This window comes from Ictidomys tridecemlineatus, chromosome 6 (genome assembly GCF_052094955.1).
Source record: "Ictidomys tridecemlineatus isolate mIctTri1 chromosome 6, mIctTri1.hap1, whole genome shotgun sequence".
Lineage (NCBI taxonomy): Eukaryota > Metazoa > Chordata > Mammalia > Rodentia > Sciuridae > Ictidomys > Ictidomys tridecemlineatus.
The window spans coordinates 122,312,322-122,338,499 of record NC_135482.1 but is presented as its reverse complement, the minus strand read 5'-3'; the positions used below and the strand labels follow the sequence as shown (position 1 = coordinate 122,338,499).

General features: G+C 43.5%; 1 protein-coding gene across 1 annotated transcript in view; it reads right to left on the bottom strand.

Annotated features, from left to right (window-relative positions):
• Lats2 (large tumor suppressor kinase 2) overlaps positions 1–25,763 on the bottom strand; it is a 72,839-nt gene extending 47,076 nt beyond the window's left edge. Inside the window, exons 1-2 of the mRNA XM_078015695.1 lie at positions 25,623–25,763; positions 12,686–13,226 (exon numbers count right to left, since the gene is read on the bottom strand). Coding sequence (XP_077871821.1) covers positions 12,686–13,024 — 339 coding nt within the window. The 5' untranslated portion in view covers positions 13,025–13,226; positions 25,623–25,763. The remainder of the gene's footprint in view (positions 1–12,685; positions 13,227–25,622) is intronic.
• Between the last annotated feature and the right edge of the window lie 415 nt (positions 25,764–26,178).

Here is a 26,178-nt window from a genome sequence, read left to right as displayed (position 1 = left end):
ACTAAAGTCTAGTTCAAACTCGTCTGACTAGTTTAAATCTTGAGGTTAGGCAACTTTTTTATTCTAGGTTCTTTGCAATGCTACATAAAAATTACTGAGTCTTTTGATCCAATGAACATGGTATACCTCCCCATTTGTTTACATTTTATTTATTTATTTACTTGTGTATTTAATTTTTGCAGTACTGGGGACTGAACTCAGGGGTAGTATACCACTGATCTATATCCCTGGCCTGCCTTTTACTTTGAGACAGGGTCTTGCTAAGTTGTTCAGGCTGGCCTCAAACTTGCCATCTTCCTGCCTCAACCTTCCAAGTTGCTGGGATTACAGGCAGGCACCATTATGTTTGGGTTAGATCTTTAATTTGCTCAACAATGTTTTTTAGTTTTAAGTACACATATTTTGTTAAATTTACGAAGTTGTTCTTTTATTTTTACTTTTATTTATTTTTTTAAAATTTTTTTTAATATTTATTTTTCAGTTTTCGGCAGACACAACATCTTTGTTTGTATGTGGTGCTGAGGATCGAACCCGGCCGCATGCATGCCAGGTGAGTGCACTACCACTTGAGCCACATCCCCAGCCTTATTTTATTTTATTTTTTACTTTTTTGTAGTGCTGAGAATGAAACCCAGGGCCTCTTGCATGCCAAGCAAGGTGCTCTACTACTAAGCTACATCCCCAGTCCCAATCCTTAAGTATTTTGTACTACTGAATGCTACTGTAAATGAAATTACATTTAAAATTTCAATTTCCAAGTGTTCATTGTTAGCACGCAGGAAAAAAGTTGATTTTTTTTGTGTGTGTATTCTGACATTACATCCTGTGTCTTTGCTAAATTATTATAGGACATTATTAATTCTGGTAAAACTTTGCTACAGATTCATTAGAATTTTCTATAAAAGGGGTCATGTCCAATGCAAATAAAGACAGTTTTTTCCCCAATCTATATACTTTTATTTTCTCTCTGGTTATCACATTAGCTAAGACCTTCAGTAGAAATTGGAGCCAGGTATGGTGGTGCATGCCTGTAATCCCAGTGGCTTGGGAGGCTGAGGCAGGAGGATCACAAGTTCAAAGCAAGTTTCATCAAAAGCAAGGTGCTGAGCAACTCAGTGAGACCCTGTCTCTAAATAAAATACAAAATAGGGCTAGGGATGTGGCTCAGTGGTCAAGTGCTCCTGAGTTCAATCCTCAAAACCAAAAAAAAAAGAAAAAGAAAATGGACATACACGCCTTATTTAGAGGCAAGGTAGTTGTTGTTGTTTACGTTAAATGTCGATGTTACTGTACACAGAGGCCCTTTAGCAAATTCAGAAAGTTTCCTTTTATTCCTAGTTTGGTGATTTCCTTTTCCTTTTTTTTTTTTTTTTTTGTTACAAATGGCTGTTAGAGATTTTTTTGAAATGTCTACCCTTTATCCATTGAGATGATAAAATAGTTTTACTTTTTATTTTGTTGATCTGGTAGATCACACTGATTCTCTAATGTTAAACTAAACACATATGTTTGGTGGCAGGTGTTGTGTAAAAGGCAGACCCAAATGAAGCAGGAGGTCTGGACCAGTAACAGGAGAAATAATGAAGTTTGATTACTAAGTAGAGAAGAAGGAAGAGTGTGGTGGTTACCAAGGAGTGGTTGATAGCTGCATTTGGAAAAAGGTTATTGAAGAATTATTGGGTTGTGGACTATTTAGAAAAATCCAGACATAGAGAAGGGTTCTTGCAGCAAGAAGACAGATTTGAAAATCACTTGGAAAAAAACAGTAGGTATTGGGGCTGGGGATGTGGCTCAAGCGGTAGCGCGCTCGCCTGGCATGCGTGCGGCCCGGTACGATCCTCAGCACCACATACCAAAAAGATGTTGTGTCCACCGAGAACTAAAAAAAATAAATATTAAAAATTCTAAAAAAAAAAAACAGTAGGTATTAGGGAAAGTACCATCAATATAATGACTGAAGTGAAGACTGGAACCAAAGGCAAGTCCAATATAAAGGCCTCAGCCTCTCTGTTAGGAACTTCTTGTGCCAGAGAAAGGGTGAGGGAGAGAGTAAGAGGTGGGGTGAGAGAGAAGCCCAGACAGAGACAGAGAGAGAAGGCACATCTTCCTGTCTAGAAAGAATTATGAAACTACCAAGGAAATTCTGAAAGCTGACTGCTGCCCTAGCAGGGATCTCAAACAGGTAGAGATGCAAACATGTCAGGTTGGAAGCAATCACAGCAGGATTCCAGGATACAAGGTGAGGCCTCTTGCTCAAACATTTCTAGCCTAAAACACCTGAAAAAAACGGACACACCAAAACAGCAGGGTTCAATGAAGCCATTTGGCATGGAGACAGAAAGGAAAGGTGACAGAGCCACATGCAGTGTCCCTGAGGTCTCCTCTAATTTACTCTGAGGCTGACAGCTGGCACAGAGTCCAATTTGTTCCACTCTGCTCAGCCACATTCTTGGGCCTCCTAGATGCCAATGCCACCAGTTTTACTATGGCTCTCTCACCGAATAAAAGCTTTTACAAATCAAATGAAGTTGCTTCAAGTTTACATTGACTGTTTACTTGTTGGCTAGGGAAATTTTTCACTGTTAATCATTTACTTCTGTACAAAACCACCTTTATTTCTATCACATGATTAATAATTCTTCTAATGTCATAACCCCAAATACATATCAAAGCCACAAGGACACACACATTCCCCGAATTTAAGCATATTTTCTTCATGTGACTTCTGTAGGAAAGGGAACCAGTAGCTGCGAGGCTGGTAAGAGAACAATAATCTTATTATTTATTAAAATATGCCATAGTGCCCCAAACCCAGCTCTTAGACTACTTCACTGATAACACAGGGCTGGGGTTTGGCTGCCATCCCCGTGTACCAACTATATACATAAGCCACCAGAGAAATATTCTTTTGGGTTTGCAGGGCAACTCATGAGGCAGGAATAATTATTACCCCAATAATCTCAAGAATCAGAAAGAAAGTCATTTGCCCTGGTGCCACATGGTTGATGACACACAGTTCTACCATGGTTTCTTTCTTCCTGATCCAGTTTTGTTAGGAGTGGCCATGTGCCCAATCAAAGTATCCATTTACAAGGTTGTTTTAGACTCCCAGATCCTGGCCAGTTAGGTGTGGCAGAAGCTCCCTGACAAAAAGCCAGGGCTCCAGTGGTGGTTTGCTGCCCTTCCCCTGCCTCTTGCCTGGAATGTTGACTGATTTAAGAGATGCCACCTGGTGCACATGAACACGGAAGCCACCTGCCTGCTCACCTCCAGCTATCCTCCCTGTTTTACCCATGGGTAGTGTGCCTGTTGGCAGCTCAGTTCAGTTCTCAAGAGACATGGCAAGCTGGGGCTGGGGATATAGCTCAGCTGGTAGAGGGCTTTCCTAGTATGCACAAGGCCCTGGGTTCAATCCCCAGTACCACCAAAAAAAAAAAAAAAGAGAGAGATAGAGAGAGACAGACAGACAGAGACATGGCAAGCAAGTTCAGTCAGGATTTCAACATAGGGTCAGCCTGCCTCTAACACCTGGAGCACCACTGAGTACCAGGGCCAGATTACCCACTGCTCATTCAGGACCAGATTTTAAAAGCTGTGATAGCCTGCAGGACAGGGGAATGGTAAAGTGGGAAGAGAAATTTCCCATCATTTCCCACACTACAGTAAGACATCAAGAACACATCGAAATTCAAATTGTTCCACTAATAAAATAAGTCAATTATAGAAAAATTTAAGATTAGAAAAATATAATTATTTAAAAAAACCCTCTCTTCCAAATATGTCACTAACAAAATAAAGAAATCAAAGATTGGTAAAACCTAATATATGAAAATTTCATAGTGGATGCATTATGCTTCTGGTCACTTGATTTTAATATCCATATAAAGAGAAGCTGGCTAGTGACTGTGATTAACTGATGTGGCTTTTTTTAAGTCTGAAACTCATAATGACTCTTTTAAAATTGTTCTAAAAGAGGTTACTGTTAGAAAACATTTAAAAATTCAATTTCCTTGTTGGTTTCTTTTTTTGATTATTTATTTATTTATTGAAATTGTCGATAGACCTTTGTTTATTTCACTTTATTTATATGTGGTGCTGAGAATCGAACCCAGAGCCTCACATGCTAGGCAATCGCTCTACCACTGAACCACAATCCTAGCCTTCCTTGTAGTTTCTTCCTCTGCTCTTTAAATCCACAAATGGTTTGGCTCTGAAAGAAACAGTTTAAAAAGAAGTCCCCAAATAGCCTGCATACAAACCCGAGACTTAAAACCCAGAACCCCTCATCTAATACCCTACCCCTTGCATCAAGCTGAGGTTCCAGGCCATGGTGATTTTTAACATTGGCTGTACAATTTGGACCCGACAACCACATGACAGCAAATAATATTCTTAACAGGAAACTGTTGGGTGTGACCTAACAGGTGTTAAGCAAACCATATCTGTGATTTTCAACATTTTTCACATAATGGCACACACAGAGAATGCTAATACCTGTACTGCATGCATGGATAATGGGGGAAGCTTGTAGAGTCCAGGAATTCATCTCTCTAAGGGCAGCAGAAAACAACACCTCAGAAGACTGGTAGCCACTTGTTCCCAAACCAGCCAAGAAACTGCAGCAAGCTGAGCTGGGGGCACCGGAAGGCACTGCTCCCAGGTACCTGCACAGCTTGTCCATCTCCCCAGGGAGTAGGTTTTGTCCATTTGCCTGAATGCCCAGCTCTTTCTTGTAAATCCACCAAAACTGCAGATTCCATTGTTAACCTAGGACTTGCACCACTTACAAATGTTAATAACTCAGGGAGGAGAGAAGAGACACAATCCTCAAAAGTCCATTGTAACAAAGAAAGTGGGTCTAGCCTCAGACACTTAGTAAGAACCCCTCTCATAATATGCCATTTGCCTACCACACAAAATCGCAGAATCATTTCCGCCTTTTTTTTTTTTTTTTGGTACAGGAGGCACTTAATTATTGAGCCATCCCCAGCTTTTTTTATTGTGAGACAGGCTCATGGCTAAGTTGCTTAGGGTCTCGCTAAATTGCTGAGGCTGGCTTTGAATTTGTAATCCTCCAGTCTCAGCCTCCTAAACCCTGGGATTATAGGCAAATTGATGAGGATTACAGGTATGCACCACCACACCCGGCTATCATGTGTTTTTGAGAGCTTGTGAATCTGCGTCCTAGAGCATACTGACCAGAACAAAGCTGCCACCACATAGGCTTAAAGACTTTAGGGAGGTGGATATTCAACAAATGCACCATTACTTAGTAACAAGTTCTGATAAAAAGTATTATGGGGAAATTAAGGTATCATGAGAGAGCGCAGGGGTCTAATTTATACTGGAAGATCAAAAGGCTTTTCTGAATCACTGACATGAAGACCGCCATCAAGAGGAAATGGGCATTGGGGTGGGGGTGGGGTGGGCAGTGCTGGGAATCAGACAAAGTCACAGGGCAAGACGGCAGGGATGGGTGTGGCTTGAGGCCACAGGCTCCAGAGCACCATCCCAAGGGCAGGGAGAAGTTTCCAAAAGGGAAGTGACAGAATCTTCCCTTTCCAGAATGCACTCTCCTTGGAGGAGGGTGCTAAGCAGGAAAGGCCTGATTGAAGGGCAGGAGAGATGGCAGAAGGCACTGCAAACTCAGGAGTGAAGGCAGAGACCTGGGCCCCAAAGAGCAGAGGACAGCTGCAGAGGGGCTTTGGGAGGGAACTGACAGAGTGCTAAAGGGTGACGGGGAGAACGCAGGTCACAAACAACATGCGCAATGTAACCGCATTCTGTTACGAAAAATAGATGTGTACGTTACATATAGACCTTGTTTTATAATATATAACACTGTACACGTCTTTATTAGAAAAAAGGTGGCCACTTTTATACCCTAAACGTTAATAGTGATCATATCTGGGGGTGAAGAATTACAGGCAGGCAGTCTTTTCTTCTTATCCTGTTCCATATTTTCCAAACCTACACAAGGAACACATTTTAGTAGGTAGTAAAGACTGTACAGTGGGAGCAGGACACAGAAAGGTATAATCTGCTTGTATATTGTCAAAGTCATTTAATTTTTTTTAAAAAGTATGTATTTATTTACATTTTTTTTTTTTTGCAGTGCTAGGGATGGAACCCAGGGGCCTTAGACAGGCTAGACCTAAAGCACTGCGCCACAGAGCTGTACCCCTAAGCCCTAAGGTAATTTTAAATCCTACTTTAAAAGATACAGTTTACCTTTTGTCAGGGTCAAATTTGATTTGAAAGGCATTTAAAAAAAAAAAAGAGTGGGGAAAAGGCAAGGAACTGCTACACCCAAAAGCCATTGTGATATGACTTCCTGTTAAATTACTGACATTCCTAAACCTGAGTGTTTCTTTCTTCCTTCTATTAGTATTTCAGGGCAGTGTGATTATTCACACCAAAAAAGTGGTTCCCTTTCGAGAGGAAGGAGGAAGAGGAAATGTATATGTTATCTAAATTCCTTTTTTCATTAGCAAAAACCTTTATTTCAGTGAAACAATCCTGGGGTGGGATTCCGCCTATCGCCAAGACAAAAGAAAACAACAGTTTAGTGCTAATGTTTCTCTAGGTCTTTCTCAATAATGCATATTGTTTTTGTTTGTTTTTTTAAATTTTTAGTTGTAAGATGGACACAATTATGCGGTGCTGAGGCTTGAACCCAGTGCCTCACACATACTAGGCAAACACTCTACCACTGAGACAAAGCCCCAGCCCTCAATAATGCATATTGTTGGAACTAAACAGAATACATATAAAAATTGCCTTTCACTAAAACATCTATTCCAAGTCTGACACTAGAGGGGAGGGCTTTCACCTGGATTAGTTACGGATCATCTCTGCTTCAGTACTTTATTTTTCTGCTGGGATTCAATCCGGGGCTTTGTGTACGCTAGGCAAGCACTCTACCACTGAGCCACACTCCCAGTCCTGCTTCAGTAAATATTAACTGAACACGTGCCCCGGAGAAGCAGCTGGAAGGCCTTCAGGATAACACAGGAATAAACCTCCAGGATCCAGTCCTCAGACAGAGGGAAAGTGAGACAGGAAAGAGCACAACAACTTGCCAACACCAGGCCTGTGCATCCACTGCCTATGAGTGAGGTTGCTATGAAGTCTAAATAGGAACAGCTCATCTCCCAGTGAAGCATAAGGAAGATCCAGTGGTTAAAAAAAAAATCATCATAAACTGAGCCTTAAGATACTAGAACCCAAATAGGAGGAAGATGGGAGGGGACCTAACTAGCCAACAAAACTGATACGTGGAAAAAAAAAATCCCTGTTACGGTTTGAATATTGAAGCCAGAATTAGACAGGCAGTCAGTATAGATAGGTACATTGAGATCAGGTGATCAAGGAGGCCAATTCGGAATGAGTCCTGCAAGTTGGAAGACTGTCCCCTGAGGGATTGAAATGTTAATTCCCTCAGAGCCCTTCCTCCACCCTTATCAAGAACCTACCCCTGCTCCAACCTATTGCTAAGGTAACCCATCCCAAGAATTGCCCCTCCCTACAGGGAGCTATAAAGTTAATGAATGTGTCCTGGGCCGCTCCATCCTGCCCTTCCCCCCTTCAGCCCACCTGTTTCCCGTCCTACTGAGCAATCCTGGGCCCAGCAGGGAGAAAGACAAGGGAAGAGGGCAGGAGAACAAAGAAAGCCTAGGACACATAAAAGGGCAGAACACCTTGCTTCTGGGGATACCAGGATACCAGCTGTGGCCCCCTTCTCCCTCCTGGGAGAATAAACCCTGCTTTATAAGCTTGCCTCAGCGTGCTTCTCTAATGTTCAAACTTCAACATGTGAGGAAGCAGAACTCGTCACCTATAACGGGCAGTATCAATATGGTGTCCCCAAAAACCTCACGTGTGAGATAATGCAAGACAGTTCAAAGGAGAAATGACTGGGTTTCAAGAGCCTTAACCGAATCAGTGAATTAATCACCTGATGGGATTAATTGGTGACTGAAGGCAGGTGGGATGTGGCTAGAGGTGGCATCAGGGGCATGGCTTTGGGGTATATGGTATCTGGTAAGTGGAGTGTGCTGAACATGAGCCCCGAGGAATGAAGCCTGTGGTGTATGGATTGAGACCTCTGAAACTGTGAGCCCCCAAATAAACTTTTCCTCCTCTAAGACTGTTCTGGTTACGTCCTTCAGTCACAGCAGCGAAAAAGCTGACTAAAACAGTCATTTGGGAATCAATAAGTAGAAAGGGGTATCTGGGAGAAGGCCCACTACACATCCTTACCAGAGAGAGCTCATTGGTATTGGGAAACTAGGGAGCCTGTACTGTGGACTAGAATCTGCAGCTGGAGCAAGACAGGGCATGGAGAGCCAGCAAGTTCTGTGCATGGGTCCAGCGAAATGAGAGAGGAGATCAATGACAACAGGATGCCCCAATGAACATGAGGGGAAGGGGGAGAAGTCATAGCAAATGGAAACACAGAACCTGAAAAAGCAGCCGCCATCCAGCAACAAGGGCAGCCGTGAACACAGGACACATCAAAGCCAGATCTCTGAAAGATCACCCTCAGAGAGTAGTGCACTGACTCCTTCCTCTCAGTGACACTGTCACTTGTTTTGTACGAGTAACAAGCAAGTGTAACAAGCACTCTGTACACAGGTCAGTTCACAAGCACTCAGGTGGGACAGGATGCTGCACCATCTCAAATGACTGCTGTGCAGTTCTGAAGAAATAATATCTGGCAAGTGCTTAGGATGGTGCCTGGCACACAGGCACCTGCAAACCCCAGGGCTGTTCCCATGTGAGACCCTCCTTCCCCTGAGGCTCAGGCCACACCCCCTTGCAGTGCTATCAGAAGAACTTGTATGGTGTGTGGAGAAACTTGTTTTTTTTTTTTTCCTCTTTGCCCTTTTGGCTTAAAAATGCATTTGACTTCCTTTGCTTATTAACCAGATCCATCCCAGATTCCCTGGGTGCAGTGGTCATTGTTTTCAGGAAGGCTGCCTCTGAATGTCCATCTCAATTACTGGCTATTTTCCTTCCGAGAAATTTGGTTTTGAAAAAACACTCTGTGCGGCTGGGGATGTGGCTCAAGCGGTAGGGCGCTCTCCTGGCATGCGTGCGAACCAGGGTTCGGTCCTCAGCACCATGTACAAACAAAGATGTTGTGTCCGCCGAAAACTAAAAAATAAATATTAAAACTCTCTCTGTCTCTCTTAAAAAAAAAAAAAAAAAAAAAAAAAACTTTGTTTATATTCTCCCTATCCTCATTCCATTAAAGATTTGATTTAAACACATACAATAAAGTAGAGAAGTGGACTAAATCAGGATTAGGAAAATCACAGCTGACACAGAAATTCAGGAATATACGGATGCTGAGCCACAAATTGGGCACCTCTCAGCAGACAAGAGGGAGACTCCACTAAGGTCAGAAAGCAGGTTGTCAAGAGAAGAAAAAGCATGCTGATTTCTCAAGGGAAGCCAAAGCATGTGAGAAGTATTTACATCTGGAAGAGATTTCTCACCCAAGCCCTCTTTTAGGGGACACAACCTGACAAACTGCATTGCTATTCTAAGGGATTCCAGAGCCATGGGCCTGAAAGCGATTGCTTTGGGTCCTCATTCTCCCAAGACCTATACTCCTACACTCCTAAGTACAGTAAGTTCAGCAACACCTCTGCAGCGTGGCATGGAGGTGCTCCACCTGTTAACCCACTTGGAAAACACAAGCCATTGCTTCGGTGGAACAGAGAAACATTACATACATTAACATCACTGCAAATCAATTCAGTGCTTTTAAAAACCCTGAAGAGGAAAACCTGGAAATATGATAATATTTGAAACCATGAAGATTAAAAGAAGAAAGAGAACTGAATGTTATAAGGCAGTAAATAAAAGCTAAATTTAAGTGATTACTTATGCCAATAGCAAGTATTCAATGATACAAAATATGAAACTTGTAATCAAAAACTTAACATTCCAATTCCTCAAAGCTATATTTAAAGAGCAGCTCCTTCCCTTAAGGAACATTAACCTACTAGCCTAGTTTCTTTTTACCTATAGGAATTTCTACAAGTCTTTAGTAATTTATGTGCAAAAGATTATGAATATCATATTATTTGACATATATATTATATCATCACATAGAAAATTAAGTCTTTCGCGTTTTCCAGAAATTTTCACTTTTAGACATTTTCATTTAAAATAAACCCATACATGCTAGTTACATGGATATGCTTAATGTGAAAATTCACCTAGCTGTAAGCTTACAAATTATACATTTTATACGTTTATTTATTTATTTAGTGGTGCTTAGGGTCGAACACAGTGCTTCACACATGCTAGGCAAGCAATCTACATCTGAGGCACAACCCCAGCCCAAATTATACATTTTTTAAAATGTAAATTTTACTTTAATAAAAAGTTAAAAAGAAAGCATGCATTCACAACCAGTCAAGGGAATGTTTTCAATAAGAATGTTTTCTTAGTCCAGATAAAATGGAAAGATGTCTAGATGCACATAAGTAAATAAGATACTGCATGTGAAAGCAGGTGTCACCACTAGCACCTGCAAGACCTTGGGAAAACAAGGCACTTACTGCCCTCTGATGAATAGAGATTTAAAGTTAGCACTTAAAATTAAAATACAGGAGAACAAAACTGCCTCTGAATTAAAACTGCATCTAATACAATAGGAGACAAAGGGGGAAAGGTACAAAGGTAGGAATTTTCTTTACCTATTATACTGGAATTCTAATAATCTGCTTTATCCGACAGATGCACACTGATCTTTTCCTCACATTATTCGGGCTCACATAATGAAATTTCTACTAAAAATTTTTGAAAGCAAACACACCCTCGTCTGAGTTGGAAGGTATGGGTGGAGGTGCATCTAGACACCGAACTGACTGAATAATTTCAGGAGCATTAAATATGGCAATGGAGCCCCTTCTACTAACAATTAACATAAATTAAATGTTGATGGGAACTTCACTGGTATCACGATCCTTAATTTTCCTGTACTTGTATTTTAACACATCAAAAACAGTATCACTTCATTATTTCTTGCACTGTAATTATCATTAATGGATTTTACCCTCATAAGATCCCACCTGTACTTTGGATTATTTGCTTGACTTGTTTCTTTTTCTCATTGCTGAAATACAACTGAAAAGCACACCGGGGCTCTGGTTGCCTCTTTTGTTTGCAATTGATTTACAGGAGAAGATTTTAGGCTTTACTGTTGGCCTGCAAGCCCCTCTGCAATGTTATTGCAATGTTTCCCTAGGACTGCTCCTTTCTTTTTGTCAAAACCACTGCTTTTTGTTTGTCGGGAATACACTTGGCAGCATATTTCACTTCATACTTTTACCATGAGCAAGGTCATGCCTTTGCTGTCAGCTTCCACTGCTAAAACACTCCACACCACATTACTCATGATCCTGTGCTTTACAAACGCAACTCAACCTAACAATGCTAGCTAGACACAAGTTAATCCCAGTATATCCCCAAGTGTCAGGGAAGCCCCCTACAAAATAGCAGGATTTGTTTCACAAACATCATCTGAGAAGTGTCAGTTTTCTCCGTTAAGTTCTACACAAGAGGTTTGAGATTGTCTTTGAAAACAAAGATGACACTTTTAGCCTTTTCCTACAACTGTGATGGCAGGGGTAGATAATAATTAGGTTATTTCTAGGAAACTAAAAGTGCTCACACCCTCCTGGCTCTGAGCTAATTTTGCAAGGCAGCATAACTACAGAGTTTATTTCTATTTTGTAAAATTGTGATTTTTAAGATGACAGATGAATTATAAAGCGCTGGCTTTCATAAGTCATTTTATAATACAATCATAGTTTTGCTAGTTACATTCTAACTAATTACATTTATACTTGGTTTGATACTAGTTTCATTTTATATTGTCCTGATTCTCAACTTGTATTTTATTCAGATATGTTCACTGTTAAGAAAGCATAAGAATATGGCTATAAGTTGTGTATTTATGTCTAATTGATGCCATCTTCGTTAATGAAGGTGCAACTGAAAAGGTAAAGCATACCATCACCACATTTTGATGATTTTTTTTAAGCCTTTTCTGGTTTTTCTTATTTTCTGCATATACTTACATCTCCCATAACAGTGTAAACAACTGTTTTTTAAAATAGGAGCAAACAGAGAAGAGCCAATGTATATTAACCAATACTCCTAAAAAGAGTTTAAAAATACATGAACCATAAACAAAAAAAAAAAAAAAAAAAAGGAAAGCTAATCCCTTCCCCACGATAGCTCAGAATACCCCTCAATAAACCCCAGAAAAAAAGGTGAGGTAGGAAAGCCCTTCTCATCATCTTAAGAACAGAACTGGGCTAGATATAGTAGTAGTGAAGCACATGCTTAGTATGCTTAGGCTCTGTGTTCAATCCCAAGCGGGACAATTTGGGGAGAGTTCAGAAACTTCTGGATCTTGCCTGAGAAGAAAAGCACCTAAGGACTGTTTTAGAGACAAAGTAGAGAACTGTTCAATGATACATAAAAGAGCCCTTGATTTTTAACCTCAAGACACTTCAGTGAGAGGTAACCAATTCATAGCCTTCGAGTAGCTGCCAAAGGATTCTAGCTGCCCCCAACATCCTCCAAGTGGCTCCTCACTGTAACCACACACACCCCACCCCACCCCCACCCCGGGAAGCCAGAAGAGGTCTGTGCCTACCTGGTCACATCCTGCATTCACCAATTCCTGCAGCATTTGCCGGTTTACTTCTGCAGCTGCGGAAGTGCCTGATTCATTGGCAAAAGGCAACAGGGAATATCTGATTTCCCTGAGTGCTTTCTGATAAGGTCCAAACTTCGGGGTGGTTCTCATCTGCTGCTGCCTGGTGGCATCCTTGCTCCCCAGGACTTTGGAATCCAGGGAAGTGTCACTGTTTGGTCCCACGGGCAGCCCCTGAGCCGAAGACTTGGATGGCTGCTTTAACCCTTCACGGATCTCTTGTAGTCGCTGCCGGCTATTCCCAGAATAAGTTGTGGCAGGAAAAGTCTTTGGCCTCATTGTTAGTCCAGTTTCCTTTTACCATAAATACAATCTTCTCAAAGTAATTTTATTATTTAAAAAAATAGTCAATAGAATCAGTTAGTTGTAAACATACTTTTCAAAACAATTTCCTTTTGAAAATTTTCTTTCCTTCAATTTTTGTAATTCCTATAGAGAACTTAAAATTCTCCAGAGTCTTCATTTTGAAGACCATCACTCTCTGAAAAAGAAAATAAATGGGGGAAAAAATGTTTACTTGTGGTTTTCATATCATGTTAATGCTACTTTGTAGAAATGGATAATGATCTTTGAAATATTCCACCTGGGAAGATAAGAAAGAACAGCATTGCCTTTCATAGATGACCAAAATACTCTTTAGCTCTGGTCAAAACACATGACATCTGGGGATGTCCCAAGGTATTTCCTTTAACATGTAGTCTGCAACCAAGTAAATCTCCATAAATATCTAACTCGGAGCAAGAACAGTAGACTCAACAATTGATAACACATTTTAAGTATTTCATTATGATGTAATTTCATTTTAAAATCGATGACTTGAGTATTTAGGGCTAAATTTTCTCCATGGATTTCTGGTTTGCCCTTAACAATCATTCAAGTCCTGGTCCACATCCCTCACCCTGTGGCTTTACCTACCTCTCTACCTACCTGGGGCTATTGTCCTTCCATATCTTTGGAAACTTTTACTCATGAAACTTTCCAACTTTCCTGTGACAACACAAATCTTGTCACATTACAGATGTCCTGTACTGCAGTGGAAAGAAGTTTCCATATGATGCATTATGGGACTGAAGGTAATGACCTTGAATTTTACAAGGTGTGCACTTAATATTTTGACACAAATAGCAAAATAAAAATCTTTCTTGCATAAATTGATATCTACATTGAAAAGAACTGGGCACCCATGAGCGATTTCATTCTCAGAGTGCACCATGCTCACATTAACAACAAGTGGCTGCATCTTATAAGTTATTGGTGTAGACTACTTACCACTCCAGCAGAGAAATGGTCTCCTTATACAGAGCTACACGTCACAAAGACACTTTTCCATGGTGAAGTGTATTTACCCCAGGCCTAATTCATCTACTACTCTGCTGTTCTTTCATTCAGAAAACAAAATCCAGAGTAATTCCCTGACAGTACCCTTAGCAGCCAACTCTGGTCATTTATCAGCCATGCCAAATTGGATGAACTGGTCAACCTACCTTACTCAGCACTCTGGGATATGCATCGAGACCAGACTTGGAGCAGTATGGTACTGAGTAAGATGATACATGTGATCCAATCTGCAGTACTGTCAGTCTCAGGGTGGTTGGGCTTAAAAATTTTTTACTTTATGATAATGCAAAAGCGATACGTATTTAGTAGAAATCATACTTGGGATTTTGAATTTGGATCTTTCCCCAAGCTAGCAATATGCAGTATGGTCCTCTCTTGATGCCAGGCAATGGCAGTGACCCTATTCCCAGTCAGCCTGCTGTCTTGAGGGGAAACCAATGATGTTCTATGGTGTGCTAGCTAGGATGTGCAGGAGATGAGGTGGATCAAATGCATTTTCTACTTAGAGTACTTCCAACTTATGATAGGCTTACTGGAACATAACCCTAGGAGTCTCTAGCCCTGAAACAAATACTTAACTGTGCAATTACTTCATAACCAGCTGTCCTAACTAGCAGGAATGGCTACGGTAGGGCATATGCCCCTAAGATAATGCAGAAGCCTAGCGGCCTATTCCCCTTCTTCATCTTCATCTTGCTCTCACCTCACCAATCCCCTTACTTCACAGAACTCAGTGAACAAACTTTGGGGAAAATCACTTTTGAGTTCTAACGAACAAAGAAAAACTGATCCAAAAAAGAGCGTCTTTTAAAAGAGGAGAGGCAAGGGGCTCTGAACTTTTAGTTTCAGTTAGGAACTTTATAACTGTAAAATGGGACTCTGCTTCACAGACAATTTCATGTGGGAAAAAGTTAATATGTGTAGCTAATATTTATCCAGTACTTACCATATGCCAGGCACTGTCCAAGGGATTTCATATGAAATGATTTATATGGACCTATCACATAACCATCTACAATACAAAACACTAATAAATGACATTAAAATTACTATTGCTTTCTTGATGGTGACAGTGATCTTAAAAGTTTTACTGTTTACTTTCAATGTAGCTGAGAGAAGACTCTATTTAGAAAGTAAGAACCAGACTCTTTCACAACATGAAATCCTAATTTTTTTTTTAGTTATCGATGAACCTTTATTTATTTATTTATATGTGGTGCTGAGAATTGAACCCAGAACCTCACACATGCCATAAGCACTCTACCACTAAGCCACAACCCCAGACCCTAAAAATCCTTTTTTTAACGCACAACTTCTAAGTATTTTGAAGTCATTGAGATGACTGTGTAAGGCTATGCAGATAGTGAGCTATTAGACTCAGGGACAGCTGAGGTTCCCCTGGGCCTGGGGTTGGCTGTGGCCCAGAAGCCCAGAGCTCTGCTTAATTGGTGTAAAATGGGGCATATTGCAACCACGTTCATTTCCAGTGACTTCGTGGTCTGAGCATCTGTTTAGAAAGACCTAACTTTCCAAAACCATAAGCTCACATTCCAACAAAAACGGAGGGATTCTCAAGAGCCTGCCAAGCACATAGGGAGGATCCTAGCAAAAGTGACTCGGATGCCTGGGAATACACAGAAGAGTTATTTCTTTTCCAGCAGAATTCACACTAATCACTTGGTTTCCAATCTTTCATCAGGAAGCCGAGCTCCCTTCATGACAACACTAATGCAAGGGAGAGGCCTGACATATGCAGGAAGGGTGTCCTCCTAGTCAAAATGTCTTAATCCTCCCCCCACACTCCTCTACCCCACCCCCATCCCCCTTGCAAATGTGTATTAAATGCCTACTAAGTGCCAGGCACCAACAAAATAAGTAAACAATCTCATTTTCTGCAAATTTTACAGTTGAGAGGTGAAGGTGAGGCAGGTAAATAAATGAAGCTTAAAAAAAGATGCCCAAAATGAAGGGGGAAAGCATATAAAGGAAGGAAGAGTGAAGGAGAAAGTCAGAAGAAGCTGTAAAATAGAGAGAACTGAATCTAAGCACTGAGAAGAACGGAACTCCAGCTGCAGGGTAAGGCAGACACAAAGAAGAGAGGACTGTGATGCCTACAGGCTCCTGCCCACACTCAGCTCCGTGAGGAAGGGGCTCTCCTGGGCTGAAACCACAGGGAGATGCAGGGGTTCGGTCTGGAAAGGTCTTCATGGCATGTCAAGATGGGGACTCAGAGCAGAAGCTGGGGAGCCACTGTCTGTGGTTAAGCTTTGGAGGGACCTGGCCAGAACTGTCCTTCAAAGAGTGGAGTCTAGAACCTGACTGGATGGTGGACTCCAGGCAGAGGACAGACGCTAGGACGTGCAGCAGCAACCCCAGGGAGGGAGTGGGGGCTCCAGGGTCTCATCACACCATGGCCAGAGGGGCACAGGTGGGGGAGCCATGAGCATCCAGGACAGTTACCTACTCATCCAGGACAGTGACCTGTCTGCTCGCTGGTAAGATGGAGCCACCAGCAGGTGTTCCTTATGGGAGTGACATTTTACTCCCAAGTGATACCAGCAGATTGCAGAGAAGAGCAAGCTGCTTGTCGTTCAGCTACGAAACAGCAAGAGCCACAGGAGACAGTTCACAATGGAGAAAAAGAGCAATGAGAAAGTTCCACATTAAAATCCAGGAGGAGGAATGTCCTCTGCTCTCGGGAGCAGCTGGAGGAGGCCTTGTGGATTCTGAGGTTCCTAAGCTCTCTCTGGAATTTGCTCTAAAAAAGGGAAGCCACTGAAAGCTGAGGAGCAGAGAGGTTTGGGCAGGGAGAGGTAAAAGTGGGGACAATATTTTACTTAAGTTTAACACAGATGTTTTAAAACACATAAATCATCAGGACATAGATCCACTAAGAGATGACACTCTTATGAAATAAAACAGCAACTGCAGCAAGAGGTTTATCATTCATTGTTGTAACTGCAGAAGCTCACAGCCCCTCCCAGACCCACACCTTAAGGGAAACCACCTTAGTCACTTCTAACACCGAGGATTCCTTTGACTAGTTTTGTACTTTTATCCACGGAATTAAATTTCATTTCATACATTTTGTTTGCTTACTTGTACCCATAAAGTATAGCAGCAGCTGTCATACTTCATCGCTGAGTACTGTTCCAGGTAGGAATCTACCATCACCTATTGGTACATTCTGCTCCTGGTGAACACGGAGGCTGTTTCCATTCTGGGACTGTTACACATGGTGCCTGACACCTTTAAGGCTGCCATGGTGTGAGGCCCTGAGCTGTGAGGTACTGAGAATTGACTGTCTCTTCCAAGACTTTGCTTCCCCACCGTGTCAAATGTTTCCTGTACAGTTACTGGCAGAGCGCATGGTGGCTGGTTTGGCACATTTGTGAGATGAGAAGAGGCGCCCCTTTCTCACATAAACCTGCATGTTTCTCTATTACTGTACAACACAAACAACTCTTGCCTGGGGAGCTCTCCACGTAAACCGAATATGCCGACAAATAGATGCAAACAGGGCCCTTGAGCAATGCACAAACTGCACTCATACAAGACGGCCCTCTTAGAAGGTCCTGGGCATGGGGAAAAGAATGACCAACCTCTGATTTCAAGGTGTTTGTACTTCAAGATGGGGAGGCAGATAAGAAAATCAGTTACTAAAATAGAGTAAAATATGTGTGACAACCAGTTTGCCTAAAGAAATTATAGATACCTGAAACAGACCGACTGGAAGATAGAGAGTAGTGACTGCATTTAAGAGCAAGGGGCAGAACCCACCAAAGTTGGTGATGATCACGGACAGGACTGATCTGAAAGGTGGAGAAGGGGTTTCACGTTTGGAAAACAGTCAATGGTGGTGCCCTTCTCTGAGCCATGTGGACAGTGGGGACCACCAGGAGAGCAGTTTCTGCTATGGAGAAGGGGCCATCTCCAAAGGTGAGGACAGGGTTGGGGAGGCTTGTTAAGAGGATGGGTGTTTAGTACCAAAAAGCAGCAGTTAAAGGTGGGAGGCCGGTCCCCAGCTCGTGCACTGGGCTCTAGATGGCCTGGATGTGCTGCCTGTTCTCCTAAGTTTTAGCTTCCTGCTTGGTCTAAAACCTCGCTTTGTCTGACAGAGCTGCCCCCCCAAGGGTCACACCTGGTGCTGCCTATGAACTCACTCTCGATCTGTAATGCATGATAGATGGCCAATTATGAGCATTACTAATTGCCATAGTTTGGATCTAGAATGTCCTGTGAAGGCCATGTGTTAAAGGTTTGGTACTGAGCTTGGTGCTGCTGGGACAAGGAGGATCATTGAAGAGGTGGGTTCCAGTGGGAGGTATTAGGTCATTGGGGGTGTATCCTTGAAGGGGACAGTAGGATCTCAGACTCTTCCTCCTTTTCTTTGCTTCCTGGATACCATAAGATGAAGAGCTCCTTCTGCAAAGCACTCTTGCCATGATATGCTACCTTGCCATAGGCCCAAAAGCAATGGAGCTAACCATCCATCAACTAAGGTCTCCAAACAGTGAGCTGAAATAAGACTGTTCTCCTTTAAGCCAATTACCCTCAGATATTTGGTTACAGTCATGCAAAGTTAACATGCTAATTAAATTGAAGATTCAGATGGGGTTAGGCAAAAAGGCTAGAGAGAAGGTCAGGAGATAAGGCCAGGGCAAAATTAAGATGGGCTTAATGGAAAAGGTACCAAACAGAACGCAGAAACAGGAATTTCATGCTCACCCCAAGTGACTCCTCTTTAACTCAGTATTTGAGAATACTGCTGAGAAAGTTAAAGTTGCTCCCTTTGTACTTTAAAGAGAGAAAAGCACAGGGAAGAGGACTGGGCTCTAGTTGTTAGGCTGACTAAAACATATATGTGCAGTCAGATGCCAAGTTGCTCAGGTCTGAGCAGTATCTGAACCTAAGGAACTGACAGTGGCCCATCACCAGCTCTGGTGTGACTCTGTAACTGTGCTGTGCAAGTTCAAAGGACCAGGTCCTTCCTTACCTCGGGAACTCAGCAGGACCCTTCTCTCCGCTAGGTATAAATAACCCCACCACCATTGTTAACCTGATTCACTCCTACTCCTAGATTCTCAGCTTAAAACTCTTGCCTGTCCTTAGAGATCTGCTGTTCACTCAGTCCTTTCTAAAATAGCACTGTCACTGCAAATAAGGCTGATGGGCACAATTACTCTTGACTGACTTGAGCTGTCAGATGGAGAGAGCAGGAGCATTCTGTTTGGTTCCCCATCTGCTCCCTGGCATGGAGCACACAGGCCTGCGATGCATCTGCTGAATGGCAGACACATGACCACACTGGGGCTGCACTCTGCCCTCTGCAGTCCAAGGAGGTGCTACAGGAGAGTGTGAAACACAGTGCCATGCTTCAATAGAGGAGCTCTTTCTCTGAGGTTTATCTGGTCTAAATGAAATGAGCAGGAGGAAAGGACACACAGAACTGTTATAAAAAGTCAAATGACCGTGGCATATTATCTAGCCATCAAAAAGAAGCTCTTTCATCCGTTACAACGTGGATGGACTTCAAGGACCTGGTGCTAAGTGGAGAAACAGCCACAATGACAAGTATTGTGTGAGACTACTTCATGTGCGTTACCAAGAGTAAGCTGATTCAGAGACAGGAGAATAGCGGTTACCAGGAGAGAGGGGAATAGGGATTAATGGGTTGATGAAAAAGTTTTAGGGATAGACAGAGGTGATATCTACAGCAATGACATGAATGTCTAATGCCACTAGACTAAATTGCATACCTATGAATGATTAATGAATGATTAAAGAATGTACAGCTCCATTTAAGTAAAAATGGAAAAAAGAAGTTACCTAACTATTCATGTTTAGCTAACTCATGTTTGAGTAATGGTTCCCTTTCTACTCAGCTTCACAAATAAAAAGACTGGCAAAGTCCCTACCCAAAGTAACATCTAAACTCTGGGGTGCTATACATTGCACCCCAACTCTACTGTTATCCTCTACCAAAGCCATGCTCCTGGAGTACCCACGTGCCTGCAAACATTCTGATCATAAAACCCAAGGCAGGAGAGCCCTGTGCTGGTGTCTGTATTTATGCATGAGCTAAGAAATACCAGGTGCTATGCCCTTATACAGCAGTGGGGTCAGGAGTCGTGGTTGTTCTTTCTTTCCTCCCTTCCCCCAACATTCTTATGAAAAATTTCAAACATACAGAAAGGTTGAGAGGATTAGTCAATGACACCCCATAAACCTACCACCTGGTTTTCTTCACTGTGCAGGGAGGAGGAGGACACCATTCCCTGTTCCGATTTTCTTTCCAACTCCTACCATGGCCTTCTGGGAACCCCAAGACCAGTTCTAGGAACACCCCAGGATTTGTTCCTGTTTTCTTAAGAGAGTATTTTAAAAGGCTATGATAAACTGTTCTTACCAAAATAATCTAGAAAGCATAAAACTTCCTTTCAGTTTCATAAATGGTGAAAGTACTTTCTCAGCTTGAGAACTTGTGTTTTAAACTTTAGTTTGAAGGCATCTGATTTCCTGGCCAAATTATGAACTTCTAAAAGAACTTTTCACGAAAATACTCATCAGTCAAATTAAGACTGCTGGCTGGAGATGAGGACTGTAATATACTCCTTTACCATTTTCCTAAGATTTGACCTACTGGAAATTTTCTTTCATCAAGAATTTTATAAATATGACTCTCAGGAATGTGGACTTTCAAAAATGGGGATATTAACCAAAGTAAGTCTAATTTTTGAAATTTCATTAGCATCATCAATTGATTTAAAAATGATTTAAAAGAAACTAAAAGACTTTGGATTTTTAAAGTTGTAAAAACTTATAAAACAAAAATACCTCATTGTCAAATCTGGAGCTGACTAGCTTAGCATAGGTGGCTTATGTAAACAATGTGAGAGCAATATTTTAAGCATCCCTTTAATTTGGTCCTACCAAACCCATTTCCAATCCTCAATCCAATCCTGAAAAATGCTATCAGATGTTCAAGAATTTTTATTCTAATTCTCTTAGTGCTTCAAATCCTCATGAGCCAAACACACATCAAGCACCAACCAGGGAACCAACCTAACCCATGTCCTGGGGGACCCAGGCTAATGACACACATCAGCATTTTTTTAAAAAGTATTTTTTGGACCTAAAATTCAAGTTATTATTTAAATCATATCCCTACTATAATTAACTAGCAAAGCTGAAACTAAATCAGGCAGATGGGCCAGGCCTCAAGCCAGATGCTAAATGTCAGAATCATAAACCACCATGCGGATGTCCCACTCTAGCTTGGTCCAGGCCAGGAAGCCACAGGCTAAGGGCTACCCGAATAATGAGGGTCTTTGAGGAAAGCAGTGACTGCATTCCTCTGGGGATTTAGGAGAACCCTCTAGAATTCCCACTCTCCCATAAATAGTGTCATCACAAAGCCTGGGGGAAGGGGGAGGTTAGCAGTGTTGGAGGACGTGATGAGCTTTCACAGGGAAAACAGGGATTTGCCTCTAAATAAGCTTACAGTCTTGGCGGGGGGAGGGGGATCACCATATTCTCTGTTAGACACCTTTGTATATGGTATCTGTATGATACAAATGCAAAAATCAATGGCATTTTAAATAAATGGGGCTGGAGACCTTTGTACTCAAGATATCTCAAGTGAGTGACCAGGTTGAAGATAAATTTATGATTAGTTCTTTGCAGCATTCTTAACAGCAAGCAAGTGAACAGGATGGGTGTCCTTAGAGTCAAGGCCATCCCAGCAGGTTCTCTATCTTTGAGAAAGCCCTGCCCTCTCTGCTCCACCCCTCCAAGTTTCAGAAATGCTCCAACTCCCTAGTTTGAAAATTGCTGCCATGGACATAGATATAAATACTGTGACTGCCCAAGAACCCCTTCACACATGATTATGGAGGAGCACTGTTCCTTCTCTGGAGGAGCCCTGTTCAGGAAGGTGTGGAGATTATTTGGAGAAAGCCTTCTAGAGAAAGGATGTTGCACCAAAATTGGAAAGGCTGAAGGGCTATGATTTGATGGAGGAAGTGTGAAGCTATTCTTGGAGTCTGGAACTTCCTGTAAAAAGGCTCAAACATACAAAAGAAAAATGAACGGGCAGACAATTGTTGGGGTGGGGGCAAGTGCTGTCTAGGGATATTTAATGAAAAAAACAGGAGTGAGACTTAGGAGGTAAGATGGAGTTCATTAGTAATGGAAAGTGCTGGCCCTTAGCATTCCCACTCAAGATAACTGCCTGAGGGCAACAAAGCTTGCTATTCCAAACTGAGACCTGCTCCATTCAAAATCCAACTTACACTCAACTCTTTTAAGACCTCACCATCCTGACTTAGGTCCTATAGGATCTGCCACAATATCGTAACAATCAGTGTGAACAACAAATACTGGCACAACAACAAAAACTATTTAACTTAAAAGAAACCACTTGTCACAATTAAGTTGACACGGGTCTAGACCATAACCAACATAAAGTCTTTGCAGTGAAGGGCAAACATTAAGCAATGCCAAACTTCTACCCTAATTTTCGCATCACCACCAATTATTTTTATTTACAACATTATTTTATTTTATTGATAGTTTCTAATTGAAGCAATAAATCAAATAACATTGACCTTAAAAGTACAGGAAAAAGGGGGGGCTGCCTTCAAACTCCAGGAGCCCTTCATAGAGGGGGGCATCGACCTAGCATACAATGGGATCAATGCCCAGGACTTGTGCAATTTGGAGGCGTAGTCTGTCCAGAGAAATTACTAGGCAATAGGCTTTTTTTTTGTACTGGGGATTGAACCAAAGGGTGCTTAACCACTCAGCCACATCCCCAGTCCTTTATAATATTTTATTTAGAAGACAGGGTCTCAGGCCCGATTCTGTGGGTCAGGATTTTTACCCCTTTTAGAACAAATTTTCAATCAAGACAAAAATGCATTGATTATTTTTTGCATTTCTTCAAGTTCGCTATTTTTAAAAGGCCAGTAAGGAATATTGCTTACAACTTTCAGGTTATTAAAACCATGATATAAATGCAAAAGCAGCTTTTCAAAAGTTGTATTGATCTGTTTTTTTCAATACAAAACAGAACACCACCCCCCACTCCAAATCCTTCCTATGTGTTTAGAATGAATTGATCAGCTTCAGCCCCAATTCCACCCTCCTATGGGTTTTAGGAGCCCAGGGCTGGCTATTTACAACATAGCATTTAAAATAACAAGGCATCATATTGTAAAAGCATTCCCCTCCTACCAAAGTAAAATCCCTCCCAACAACTAGATGATTTGCTAAGGAAAAAAATATGTACAGTTCCAATTTACATTTATCAAACTATTTCAAACTAGATTGAGAAGCTAGGAAAATCAATTCCAGTTCTACAAATGATTCTAGTAATTTGTCTTAATATTTTTTTTGCATGATGGCCTCTGTTCAGATACCTTTTTAAATTGCTTGATATTTTGAAATTTATTAAGCTCAAAGGAATGCTGGTAGATTCATTCGGCAGTGTTTTCTACACTTACTTAATGAGACAAAATTTTTGAGAGGCTGAATAACAGAATGCCTTGTTTATTACAGTTAAAACAGTCTTTCTGAACAGTCTCTGCATTCTTACTTTGGAATATTTTTGTTACTACCTTATTACAACAGTTGCTAAAGAAAAAACAAAAAGCAGCTGTCTCTTGATTTAGCACTCAAAAATGGTGGGCATCATTCAAATTTAAGCTGGTATTAAACTAAAATATGGAACAAGATCTATTCATTCAAATTTCCTAATAAACAGCCACACGTTGCTTTTTTCCATGATTACCAAAAGGCCCCTGATCTGCTAGGGTAAAATTTTAAGCAGAACACCTGTGTAGGATCACATACATTTTTGCGGTCTTCCACCTAAATTTCAGTAAATTTAAGTTGTTTTTTTTTTTTTTAATAAATGCGGGCAAACTTTCCTTTGAAAATGTACATATTTGCTGAATTGTTTGTGAAGAGAGCTGTTGGGCTACAAATTTGAATTTTTTACCTGCCAATGTAATACTCTCAAGCTAATAGGAAGGCTAGAATTTTAAAGCCTACGTTATTACATTAAGGACACTAAAGTCCATGATAGAGAAAGATGAAAATGTGAAAACTTCTCGCCAATAAAAAAATCTAGAAATCACAGTGATGCTTGTACTTTCATCCGAGGACCTCAGGACACGCTGCCCGCACCCAGGACCCTGGCCTTCTTGGAGTGTTACTACCATCCCTGGCAGTGGAGCCTTGGGCTCCACAAACGAAAGATTTGCTCTAGGCCGGCCGCTCTGCCGGACTTCATCCCCAAAGAAGATCCTCCTGGGTGCCCTGAGTTAGGTAGGCTGCAGGAGAAGCGACCGGCCAGAGGCGGATTCCGTCAAGACCCGCATGTCCGGAGGCCGGCAGGAGAAACTAACTGCAGGTGAGGTTGCATCAGAAGTGAAAGACAAGTCCCAGAAAAGTCAGCTGAACTAGGACGCAGGAAAGGCGTGTTATGCAACGGCCCCGCTCTCACAGCCACGAAAGCAATCGCTCCTGCAGCTCTGGCAGAGTCCCGCCAAGACCCGGGAAACTTGTAAGGGTCGCGCGAGCGGACGCCCGGCAGGGCCTGGCTCCCCGCCGGCTCAACCCGTGGTCTGTGCGGGTCCGGGGAGCCGGAGCACAGCTCGTCCGGGTAACAGCGGCGCAGCCTCGGCGGGACTTATGGGCCCGCGAGGTGGACGGCGCGGCCAGTAGGGCACCCGATGGAGGCACAGAGAAGCTGGAGAGGGCAGGAGCGGGCGCAGCTTGCAGGGATCCCGACGACAGAGTGCCCGTGGGCGAGTGGGGAGTGGACTGGGCGGGGAGAGAGCACCCCGGGGAGAAGGCGCGCGCCCGCGGTGGACGGGTGCGGAACTGGTTGGCCCCCGATACGGCGGCACGGCCAGAGGGGACCGCCCCAGCTCTGTGGGACCGAGGCGCAGCCAGACGCGCGGTCTTGGTGCTGCCATGGGCGCGGGACCGGGCATTTGGGTAAAAGCCGAGCCGCCATCCCACCGGACGGTGGAGGTGGAGACGTGCCCTGCGCTGACTGCCTCTCGGGTCGCCCAGAGCGTCACAGACGCCGCCCCCGGCCCGCGGCCGCCCCTGCCCAGCCAGGAGCCTGGAGCCCAGCCGCTGCACAACAAAGCGGTGCAGCCCCGCCGGCCCCCGCCCGACGCGCTCTCCGCGGGCCCGGCGTTCTGTCCCAACTTCTCCGGCTCCTAGGAACTAGCCCGGCAGGATCCCCACTGCCCGCGACAACCCGCGGCAGGGCGGAGGCGGCCCCTGGGCCGGGCCGAGCCGGGGCCGTGGGGGCAGGGCGCAGCGCCCGTCTGGACAAACTTCCTTGGCCGCCCGCTCCCTGCTCCTCCGCCCGGCCGCCCCGCCGAGCAGGGACGTCCTTCCCTGAGCCGCGGTCTGCAGCGGCCCGAGGGTGGGCGCCTAGAGCCCGCCGGTCCCCGGAAAGTTTCGTCCGCCCGGCCGCCGCCCGCTGCCCCACGCCTCCCGGCCCCGGCCCCCTCACCTCCTGGGGCGCGGTCTACACCCTCGGGGGCGTCCTGGCCCGCGGCTCCTGGGCCTCGAGCGCCGGGAGACCAGGCGCCGGTGGCTGGAGCTGCTGTTGGCTCCGCAGGGACGGGGGAGCCCCGGGCGGCGGCGGTGGCGCGGGCGGCGGCTGCTCCATCTTCCCGGGGCACTCACGCCGCGGTTCCAACGCGCAGACCCAAGTGGGACATTCGCTACATTGTTGGCATTCCACGGGCGTCACGTGACCCCGCCTCCCGCGTCACTCTCGGCCGCATACCAGCCCGGGCGGGGCGCCTGCGGCCCTGGCTCCTCAGCAGCCGGCCGCTCCGCCCCGTCCCGCCCGGCCCAGCAGCCGCTGCGGGCCTCCGCCACCGACGCCACCTGCCCGCGGCCTCTCAGCTGGCCTGCGGGAGCCCGGAGGGCCTCGCGGACCCTGATGCGCTCTTGTCATTCTCCCTCCACTGTATTTGTATTGACCCCTCCACTACTAGTATGCAAAGTTGATAACTGTCGTTAAAGCCACGTTTCCCTAAACATCTCATACCATTCTTGGT